We start from the raw sequence: 11,790 nt of genomic DNA on the forward strand, positions 1-11,790 counted from the left end.
ATGCCTATAATGAAATGGAAAGTAACGCCTTTTTGATGTATCAGTGTGGAGTAGTCACATTCTTTTTATTTAAATGACAGTTTATATTATAAATTTATGCTATAAAAATAATACATGCTCGGGGTTGGAATTTTACAAAGTGAAGAAAATGTCATCTGAACTAATAACACCCAAAGAAAATTAGGAAACATAGTTGCTGTTTTACTATATATATAATTTTGTTTATTTTTCTTTACTTACCATTACAAAATAGACATTTTCATTTAATATTGTGGGCTGTTCCCATTTTTAAAATTCAATTACCTATATGAGTTGAAAAATCCATAGATATACATTCATAGATAGGATTTTAGTTTCATGTAAGATGATTTTCTCAAGGAAGTAAAAGCTGATGTGAAAAAAATTATTTTCAGTTCAAAACAATATATTAAATTAATCATTTCCATAGAGGGGTAAACTGGCTAAAATTTTACAATGATATAGCTATATCTTCACATGAAAACTTTTTTAAAAAAGCTTTATTTTATGTTATAAATTGTGTAAAATATTGTAGAGCTTTGGAAATAGAGTTTGTTTTGTTTCCATTGTCAAAGTAATATGTTTATTTTGGAAACCTTGGAAAATTTAGAAAAGTAGACAAGGAAAACTCATATTCAGGGGAATTCCCTAGTGGTCCAGTGGTTAATACTATGTGCTTTCCCTGCTGAGGACCTGGGTTCGATCCCTGGTCGGGGAACTAAGATCCCACAAGCCGCGAGGCCAAAAAAAACAAAACAAAACATATTCATACCAACCAACTTCATTTACTATTAAAAATTTTGCTTTTGTATTTCCTTTTATTTTTCTAAAATAATTTTAACAGCAACCATTTATTGAGTGCTCATAATGTATGAGGAACTGTGCTGAAGTTTTATGCAACATTATTTCAGTTAATCCTTGCAATAATCTGTGTGATAGATACTATTATTATACATGTGTTATAGATGAGGAAATTAAGTACCAATTTACTCAAGACCCCACACCTGTAATTTTAAACCTACTCTTCTAACTCCAAAGTCCATAGTTTTTTTGTTTTGTTTTGTTTTTTTACTATTTTGCTCTATGCTTATTGCTTGTTTAAGTTTTTGGTGGGGTCTTAACGGTGGTGTATATTTTGCTGCTTTGTGTTTTGACCATACTGTATATACCCTCCCAAAAAAGTGTTTTTGGTTTTACACTGGAAAATAATCACGTTTTCAAAGTTGTTGTAACGTCTTCTAAGCATCATCTTTAGTGGGGAACTAATAAACCAGTAAGTAGGGCATAGTATTTGTTTACTTAACCCTTCCCCTCTTGTCAGAACTGAGTCAAATTTTTTTCAATGTCTACTATTTTAAATATTGCTATGATAAACATCCTTTTGCCAAGATTGCATTTTTTAGGTTTAGGATTATTTCCTTAGACTAGAGTCTCAGAAGTAGAAAGACTAAGTCAAATGGTAGGAAAATTTTAAGGCTGTCACTACATTGCTGTCTGAAAGAGTAAGATTTTTACCTTCCTACCAGCTATATGTGTTAGTAGTTCACCAATACTTTTACTCATTTTACTTCAATAAATATACAATGAGCTGCTACTGTGAGCCAGCTATGAGAAATATCATGGTATACAAGATAACCTAGGAAAGACATCTTTCCCCTCATAGATCTTGTAGTTCAGTGGAGAAGATGCACAAATAAATAGTCAATTATAAAATACTCTGATACCTGCTATGAAAAGGAAGGATATAGTATATCATGGAAGCACATAGGAGAGGTACCTAGCATATTTTCATACTGTATTATAATTACCCTATATTAAAATTGACCATTTTAAAGATCTGTGCTAAATTAGACCAAAAATTCTTAAATTATCTTTAATTTATATTTTATGCATTATTAATGGATTCTCTATGTTATTGTGATTAAAAATGAAACTGCACTGAAACTATTTCTCTAACACATATGTCATATTTTGTTGTCAGTAGTCTTAGGCTGAGAGGAGATTCCAAGCATAAGACTATCTAAAGCCTACCGAATTAATTCACGTTGTTTCAGTTTGTCTTGAACTTAGTTCTTTTAGTATAATCTCCTACCACTCTCTACCAAATTCCAGTTTACCCCTCTTTGGCATTTGCAAAGTTCCTTGCTGTTAGTTTTACCTGGGATGCTCTTTTTTATCTTTCTGCTTGCCAGAATCCTTATCCTTCAAAGCTGAACTCAGACGTCACCTCCTTTGTCAATGTTTCTGGGACCCCTCACCAGAATATTGATGTTTTGTACTCTCAGAGTACCTTGTTTCTAATAAATTATATAGCATGTTCTTGTGATAGCCTTTCCAGCAAGATTGTGAGTTTTATCTATCTGTGAATCCTCATTGCTTCTACCACATTTGGTGGGTCTTCATGGATTGATAAAGGAAGGAAATCCAAACTACTCGGGTCATCACTGAGGTTTACAATGAATGCCTTATTTTTATAAGTACCTCTGTAATACTTATTGTCAGTATTTATGGCCTTGTGTTGTTATCTTTTAACAGATATTGGTATAATATAGTTGGTGTGCTGAAAGTTCATAAGGCAGTTGTTTAGAATTTAAGACACATTTTTCCTATAGAAATAGTGTATAAATTGTAGTTTGGTATTCCAGAAAAGTAATCTTTGTAATCCTTGTAATGCCTGTTGTTGTCCTAGTTCTATAAACCAGCTACCTTTGTCATTGTACCTATGTGAAAACTTATTTCACGTTCCAGTTCTGGACTGCAGGAGCATATCTTCTAGCCAGAAGAGTAGCTGAGACAGGGGAAGGAAGATTTCCTTTCTGTTTTCCTGTTCCGTAACACTGCAGATTAAGAAGGTCCAAAAACAGGAAAACAATGAAAGAAGGTCCCAGACATACCTAGAAATTGTAGGGAAGATGGAGGACTGGCAGCAGCCTCTACAGGCATATTCCCAATTGGAGTGACCTTTTGAATTCAAAACAGATCCTTAGCAGTCTCTCTAGTTATTTCCTTGCTCTCTACTTGAAAATGGTATGTTTCCTCTAGTTGAAAACCCTATGTAGGATAAGTAGGAGGTAACTAATTGGGATTCAAACAGGACAGTAGTCAGGGTTGGTTTTCATCTTTAAGTAAGCTGGAATCGTTCCCTTAATTGTTGGCATGTGACTCTCATATTTAAACATAAATGGACTCTCATCATCCTTTTGTGACTGTATGTCTAATGAGATTCTAATATAGTATATCTGTGATCAAGGCTTTTAGGATTTGATCAGTGGAATGGCCTACTTTTGCTTTTCATCTTAATTACACTAGTGTTTATATGCATTTGTCCTGAGTATTATTGATTTGTTTTGTTTTCAAAGTAATTGTGTTTCCTCCAGACCCCAAATCGAAACTAGCTAGCTGTGTTAGACAATGAAACTTGAAGAACCTTTTGAACTGGTATTGATTGTTTTCATGGATTTATATGGATCTTTTAACCATTCTATAAAAGATCTATTATTACTCAGCCATAAAAAAAGAATGAAATAATGCCATTTGTAGCAACATGGATGGACTTAGAGATTATCATATTAAGTGAAGTAAGACAGAGAAAAACAAACATTGTATGATATCACCTATATGTGGAATCTAAAAAAAATGACAGAAATGAACTTACTTATAAAACAGAAATAGACTCACAGACATAGAAAATAAACTTATGGTTACCAAAGGGGATGGGGGGAGGAGATAAATTAGGAGTTTGGGATTAACGTATGCATATTACTGCATATAAAATAGATAAACAAGGATCTACTGTACAGCTCAGGGAACTATATTCAATATCTTATGATAACCTATAATGGAAAAGACTCTGAAAAAGAATATATATATAAATAACTGAATCACTTTGCTGTACACCTGAAACTAACACAACATTGTAAATTAGCTATACTTCAATTTTTAAAAATGGTTTAAAAGAAAAGATCTAATTCAAATTAGATCTACTTTTTCTTAATATTTAACATTTTGAATTAGAAGTTTTTATTTGCCTTCATATTATTTACATTAATATTATCTATAGATATATTTTTAATATGTACAAGTCTGATTTAATATGCAAATTGCTTATAATTTTGAGGAAATAGGCAAAGAAAGTAGAAAAATGACTTTATATTCAGAAGATATTAGCACTATGAATATATCATAAAAGAATAATATCTAGATAGATTGGTACTATCTCTTCCATCTTATTAAGACAGTCTCCAAAGCAGTAAATACCAAGAAGGTTGAGGAAGAATTCCAAGGTAGTTATAAAGAACAGCATTATTAAGCACATTCTTCCATTGTTTGGTAATGACATCACTGGTTTTAGGGGATATTGATGGTTGAAAATAGTTTCTTCAGAATTTCAGGTACTTGTGAGAATAAAAATACCTGATAGTTATTTGGGTTTTGTGAGGGTAGGGATGCAGGCAGTGGCTGGCATGTATAAAACAGCTGAATTTCTTCGTTGGATGGTATGGAAAGTCATAGCATATTGTTTGACTGGAATATAATAATAATATACTATATTGTAATATTATATATATAATATAATAGTACACAGAGGACTCTGATTTTTAGGGAATAGAAAAACTCTGATAGCAAAATACAAATTGCTGAATACAGTGTAGTGAAACAGTGGTTATAGAGTCCCAGAGAGTAAGGCAGACCTGGGCTCAGCTTGCCAGTTACTAGCTGTTCAACTTAGGGAAATTAGTTAAAATCTCTATTCCTTAGTTTTCTCAACTGTAAAATAAAGATAATAATACCTATTCATTCAGTAAATATTTATTGAATGCCTACCCTGTGCCAGGCACTGTTCCAGGCACCAAGGATACTGCAGTGGTGGGGGAAAGAGACAAAAAATCCCTTGCCCTCATGGATTTTCATGAGGGAGCTAGACTATAAATAAGAACTGTGAGTTAAATATATAGGTAGCCATAAGTGCCGAGGAGAAAACAGAAAAGTAGGGGAAGAGAAATGTGAATTGTTGTAATGGAGAATAAGTTTGAAATACATGATAGGGACAACCTCCCAGAGAAAGGTTTCTGCAAGGATTAAATAAGGCACTGAATGTTTAGCAGAGTGCCTAGCACATAATAAGGCATCAATAAAAATTAGCAGCTATTATTGTATATGTGATATACAGGAAAAGGCAAGTCAGTTGATTACTGTTAATGAGATACACCAGCCAAAGTGAGTGAGGATTATATCTAACAAAAGAAAATTGGTGTATACACACACACACGCACACATGTCCATATCCAGAGACTGGTTGATATTTTTCATTCATTACAAATGGAATCTCTTCAACTATGAACAATGTAACATTCTGAGCTACTCACCAAATCTTGTTATATTATCAGATGTGTTTTCTGTTTGATTTAATTTATTTTTATTTTACCAGTATTAAAAAGCTTTACATTTTGGGGTCTTATATTTGGTCTTAAAACCATAACTGATATAAATTTAGGAAAATTAATTTGTGTTCCACTTTCAGTCTTTGCATCATGGATTACCTTCTAGGTTATCATAGTTACCCCTTGAATGTATCTGGATCATCAAGACTTAGATGTCTGAGCTTTCAGATAAAAAGCACCATCAAGCTTAAAGCTGAAGACTTACTGTTACCTTCATAGAATGGAACATATTTACAATTACACTGTTTAGTACTCAAAATAAGATAAATGATGGCCTGCTCTGTTCTGTCTTTCAGTGTGTTGGCATGCATCAGCCCTGAAGCAGTGATCTCTGGATTAAACTGCATGTCATTTGCTAATGTTGGCATGAGTGGCTTAAGCCCCAACGGTGTGGATTTGAGCATGGAGGCAAATGCTATAGCTCTGAAATATTTAAATGAAAATCAGCTGTCACAACTGTCTCTCACTCGATCAAACCAAAATAACTGTGACTCATCTTTTAGTCTTCTACATATTAATACAGACAGAAACACAGTGGGCCTTAGTTTAATTTCACCAAACAACATGTCATTTGCAACCAAAAAATACATGAAGAGATATGGACTGATTCAAAGCAGTGACAATAGTGAAGATGAAGAGGAGCCTCCAAACAATACAGATACCAAGAGTGAACATTTAGTGAATCAAAACCTTACATGCATAGCTGAACAACTTGATTGTCAGAAAGAGCCTTCTAGGAATGCTTGGGAGATAACTACTTGTAACTGTGACTCCATGGGCACCCACACAGATATGCCAGTATTGAGAAATATTACAAATGAAGTTGTTCAGCCAAAAGCAACACCACAGTTGAATGAAAACCCAGATTTCTTATTAAAGAACCTTAAATCAAGTCCTGCAGTGAAACTCCGAACTGGAAAAGCAGAGTTCACCCAACATCCTGAGAAAGAAAATGTCAGGGACACTCCGATTTTTCCTGAAAGTTTGAAACCTTCTGACACTTTAAAGCAAATGAATAGTATGAATTCAGTAGGCACCTTCTTAGATGTGAAGCGTCTCAGACAGTTGCCAAAATTATTTTAAACTTTTAATTCCCCCGCCCTCCTGATATGAGGATGGGATGTCTCCTGAAGATACTTACGGAAGCCAGAGCCTTTTGATAGTTTTGGAATTCCTAGTCATTCTAGGGATCACTCTTTCTTGGTAGCAGCTGATGGCAAAGAGCTGAACAAGTGACCTGATTGTCTATGAGATGGCTGGCTATTAGGAGGGCTAAATGCCCTTTGTTCAAATAGTGGTGTTCAGCATCACTGGATTTTTTTTTTTTTAAACAAATCCTAAGATCAGTTATTTCAACAAATTTAGATAAGCAGATGCTATCCAACTATGAATCTGAATTGCTCTTTTATACTGTACATTTTGAAAAGTAAGTCTGTTTTCCTAGCATTTTGCATCTACCCAGTATCACCAAAAGAATATAAAGTTATCATGACCCTGAGTAAATTAGCTAAATCAACCCTTATTGAATTTAAGGGGAAAGTTTTATTTTTAAAAGTAACTTAAGATCTTTTATACAAGGAGTATAGATGTTGTCTTAAGATGCATATTTGTTAAATACTGTGGAAGTAAAACTTTTGCACTCTTGTGGGTTGATGTTAATGTAACATTTTCAACATACAGCACTAGCGATCACATAATAAAATTATTGAGTATGAGTGTGTTTTATAAACTTTGTGAGTTTTTCAGATGTTTTAATATTTTTAATGGAACTTAATAAAAATGTCTAGATTGACTACTTTCCTTTGTCCTCTGCTGTAGCATATCCTTCTCCACTTTTAAAAAAAAAACTTTTTAGACTCCCCAAAAATTACAAAAATGATACAGAGAGTTCAGGTGTACCCTTTATCCAGCAACCCCCAATGATAATATCTTATATAACCATAGTAAATGATCAAAACCAAGCAATTGACATTGGGTACAATATTAGTAACTAAACCACAGACTTTTCAGATTTCACAAGTTGCTGCACTCATTTATTTACTTTTTGGTGTATAACTATGAAAATTTATCACTTATAGATTTGCACAACCACCACCACAATCAGCATACAGAACTGTCCCATCATCACAAAGAAACTCCCTAGTTCTGCTCTTTTAAAATACAGCCTCCCTCCAACACTAACTCCTGACAACCAATGATCTGTTCTCTATCACTGAAGTTTTGTCATTTTGAGAATGCTAATATAAATGGAATCATAGTATGTAATTTCTTGAAATTGGTTTTCACTCCGCATAATATCCTTGAGATCCATCCAACTTGTTTAGTGCATCAGTAGTTGCTTCCTTTCCTCACCTTCTTAAGAAATAAGTTTTAAATTGTTATTTCTGAACGTAAATGAAAAAGTCCTCATTCACTTGAGAGAGAAAGCTCTTCTGCTGAAGTTAAATTAAGACGTCGTTGCCTTATATCAAAATTTGATACGTAAACTGGAGAGAAATGGACTTTGGGTCTCTAAATACCCAGCTGGGGCCTTCTAAGGTAATAATCTGATGAAACAATTTATACTTAGCCAGCCAAAGTATGGCAACATGATGCTCTCTGCTGTTCCCCACTGGAGCCAGGCACCAGTTAGTGTACGCTTCCCTGTTACATTGCCCTTTCAGGTTAAAATCAAGATATAGAAATGTCACTGATGGTGATTCTCTGTGTTTACCTTTGTTCCCATTGGCAATGTCTGGGGCTTCGGTTATTTTAATAAATATTTTAAAAATCCACTTATAGGTTTCATTGGAGTAAATTTTTAAGTAATGGAATTGTCATCGCCACTTCAAGTGTGTTCTGTTTAACTTTAGCCCTCAGTGTTTCACCCAAGAAGTGGGTGTAAGTACAATTTATATTGCATATTATTTAAAAAACTGAGAGAATGCTGATGCACTGACAGCCTCATTAACTATACCATTATCTCTGGGAATCCTGTAATTTTCACACCAAACAAGAAGCTCTCTATCTGAGCAATAAAAACTGAACTCAAGGCTTTTTAGGCTTTTTTTTTTTATAGCAATAAAAACTGAACCCAAGGCTTTTAATTCCATCACTACTGTTAGCACATCTAATTCAAGGCCTCTGATAAGACACTTAAGCAGTTTTGGAGACTGAATTTAGACTGTAGATTAATTCAATAAAACATGTCTCCTACTAACATCCAGAGAAGAGGGACCATCACTGAAGCCTCTCTAGAAGTTCTCTAAGAAGAGAACTCACTCTGGAAGCTATCTGACAAATTAGCTATCTACAATAGCTTTTCGGCATCTTTGGAAACAGCATTAATATGGGAAAAGTTGGATGAAAAGACTTTGGAGATGATTGCCTCTCAAGTGACGTTTGTCTGAATTTCTTTCTTTCATCCAGTCCCACAGAATACTGTTTATAGATATGTGGGCGCTACGTCAAATGGAATAAGGAAATGATGGAGCTTCTATTACCTGGGAAAGAAACCTGTTAGTCTAGGTCCTGGCCAGTCGGCACCTCCACACCCTTCATCAAATGTCCCTTCACTCAACCTCTGAGCCCCTTGATGGTTAATTACTCTATGCTCACTTGTCCTCTGCCTTTCCCTGCCTGTGCTAAATAAGCTCCAGAGAAGTGGATGTAGACATGTTAGACATAAGTCTTGCCTTTGCCAGCTGTAAAGGCTCTAGGGGAAACAGATACACACTGGAAACAGTGGCACAACAGTATGAGACAGTGTATGATGAAAAGCCAAAACGAGTGATTCGGACTATGAAGAGCCACAACAGTGTAATCAAGATAGCTTCCATCTTTTAAGACTTAACTACATGCTCACAGGGCGCTGTGCAGAGCACTTCACATGCCTATGAGACACAGATCTTGAGCTGAATGAATGATTTTTGAATACTACAGTCAGTGCTATTTCAGGTATGTGCTGTCCTCCAAGCTGCCGGCCTTATTTTCTGCCAAGAAGTCCCCCTGCCCTTTAGCCAAGACCAGAAACTACTGGTTTTTCAGTCAACAGTCCTAAAGAAGGGAACCCCAGCTCTGTTAATATTAAAGAGTTCACGTCAATGATTTTACATCGTGGTAACCTCTACTGAGTACTGTAACGGCTCCAGGAAATTAGAGGAGCAAAAGAGTTTTCTGTGCCCTTGTTTTCTAGACATTTCTCTTTTTTTTTTTTAAGATTAATATATTTATTTATTGGCTGCGTTGGGTCTTCGTTGCTGTGAGCAGGCTTTCTCTAGTTGCGGTGAGCAGGGGCTACTCTTCGTTGTGGTGTGTGGGCTTCTCATTGTGGTGGCTTCTCTTGTGGAGTACAGGCTCTAGGCGCACAGGCTTCAGTAGTTCTGGCATGCGGGCTTCAGTAGTTGTGGCTCACGGGCTCTAGAGCACAGGCTCAGTAGTTGTGGTGCACAGGCTTAGTTGCTCCGTGGCATGTGAGATCTTCCCGGACCAGGGCTCGTACCTGTGTCCCCTGCATTGGCAGGTGGATTCTTAACCACTGTGCCACTAGGGAAGCCCCTAGACATTACTCTTGAGGGCAGAACCTTTCCTAGCTCCTAGATTAACAGAGACCTTTATGCCTGCAAAATAAATTTAATGGTAATGTCTTAGATTTGCAGACTGCTTCACACTCTTCAAAGTGCTTTCCCACACATTTCCTCATACGATCCTCACAACAAAAACCCAACTGAAGTATGTACGGCAGACATCATCAACCTCTTTCTACAGATGATGAGACAGACACAAATAAGGTATAAGTGGGCCAAGGTCACACACTTATAGTTAACAACCTAGCCCTTCATAGCATCCAGCCCAGCAGTAGCCATTCCCTCCATTCTTCCTCTCCCCACCGGCACCTTTTATACCCCTAGTCATTCAGCAGGTGTCTAATGTTGATTCTGCTGGGCTCTGGGCTGGGATGCTGAGCATACCGTGATGAACAAGACAACTTGTCCTGTAGGATCTCGATCTAATGGGGGAGACACATGCAAACATTAGCAATACAGTGAGGTCAGGGCTTATAATAAAACTATATGACGTGAGGATATATTAAGAGGACGGTTATTTTGCAAATGCTCCAGGTTTTTCCAAAATCTTACAGGAGCAATATGGAAGAGAAGGGGAAGATGTGATATTTCTGACAGAGGGAACAGCTTGTTGGAAAGCATGGAGATCTGAATAGGTATAGCATTGGAGGAGGGGGTTTGGGGCAGGAAACCAAAGATAGGAAGGGAAAAAAGACATCTAGAACACTGAGTTAGGAGTCAGCAACATTTGGGTTCCACTTGTCCCTCTGCTCAAAATTCCATAACGTTGGGCAAGTCACTTCATATCACTAGGTTTATTTCCCAGTTTTTTAGGTGAAGGGGTTAGCCATGTATCTCTAACATTCTGTGATTGTATGAAATGTTAACACAGAAATAGGCTGTGAGGAGTGATTTATAAGTCCAGAGGAGGGAAAGGCTTCTGCAAGAGATAGCATTGGAATTGGGCCTTGAAGCATTTTGAAGGATTTCCACAGTCATCGATGAGGAAAAGATTTCCTTACTTTTAATAATACCTAATTATTTAACACTTTAAAAAGAAAAAGAATTCCGTTTTCACCACCAAAATGTTGAGTAATAATATCTGTTCAAAGAGGTACCAACATCTCTTTCTCCAGCTCTGAATTAATACATTCCCTGACTTTAAGGAGCTCAAACTCCAGTGTGGAAGAAAACATCAAACCCACAGAAAGGGGCTTAAGGGTTTGCAGGCCTGGGTGATGTTCCCTATCTCCTCTCCGCTCCCCAAACGGGAACTGTTTGGATCACAGAAAACATCCTCACAGGAAATCCTGCTTTCCCACCTCCTGGTAAGAGGCTGAACTCCAGGAAAAGGATGGATTTGGGGAGAGCCCTGTGTCCTGCCTCTTCACGGGAGGTCTGGGACCAGGAGGACAAGAGGAACTAATTAAAAACACAATGGAAAAGGCGATGTCAGGTATTCAGAGCTGCAGTGCCCTCAGAAATCACTTGGTCCTCACTGTACAAATGAGGACATCAGGGCCCCAAGAAAAGGGACTTGCTCAAATTCACACAGCTCAGTAAGCACAGAGCTCAGGCTGGAACTCAGGACTCCAGCCTCTCAGAGCATGCTGTCATATGCCATGGTATTTGAGTCAGTAAATCAGGTACCAAGCATCAAACCTAGCCTTGCCTCCCCCGCCCCCCATTTGCCTTTCTACCATAAAGGAACGAAAAGGCTCTGTGTGCACACGGGAACGTACACACACACACACACACACACACACACACACACACACACACACACA

At 36.7% G+C, this 11,790-nt stretch overlaps 1 protein-coding gene across 5 annotated transcripts in view; it reads left to right on the plus strand.

The window, feature by feature from the left end:
* Positions 1–7,256, plus strand: part of STIL (STIL centriolar assembly protein) — a 64,070-nt gene extending 56,814 nt beyond the window's left edge. For all 5 annotated transcript variants that reach the window (XM_027108610.1, XM_027108613.1, XM_027108612.1 and 2 more), the window contains one exon: positions 5,756–7,256. In XM_027108610.1, the coding sequence (XP_026964411.1) occupies positions 5,756–6,542 (787 nt within the window). In that variant the 3' untranslated portion in view covers positions 6,543–7,256. The remainder of the gene's footprint in view (positions 1–5,755) is intronic.
* The last annotated feature ends 4,534 nt before the right edge of the window (positions 7,257–11,790 follow it).

Source organism: Aethalodelphis obliquidens, unplaced genomic scaffold (assembly GCF_003676395.1).
Source record: "Aethalodelphis obliquidens isolate GAN/ISIS:26980383/991018 unplaced genomic scaffold, ASM367639v1 scaffold9, whole genome shotgun sequence".
NCBI classification, from domain to species: Eukaryota; Metazoa; Chordata; class Mammalia; order Artiodactyla; family Delphinidae; genus Aethalodelphis; species Aethalodelphis obliquidens.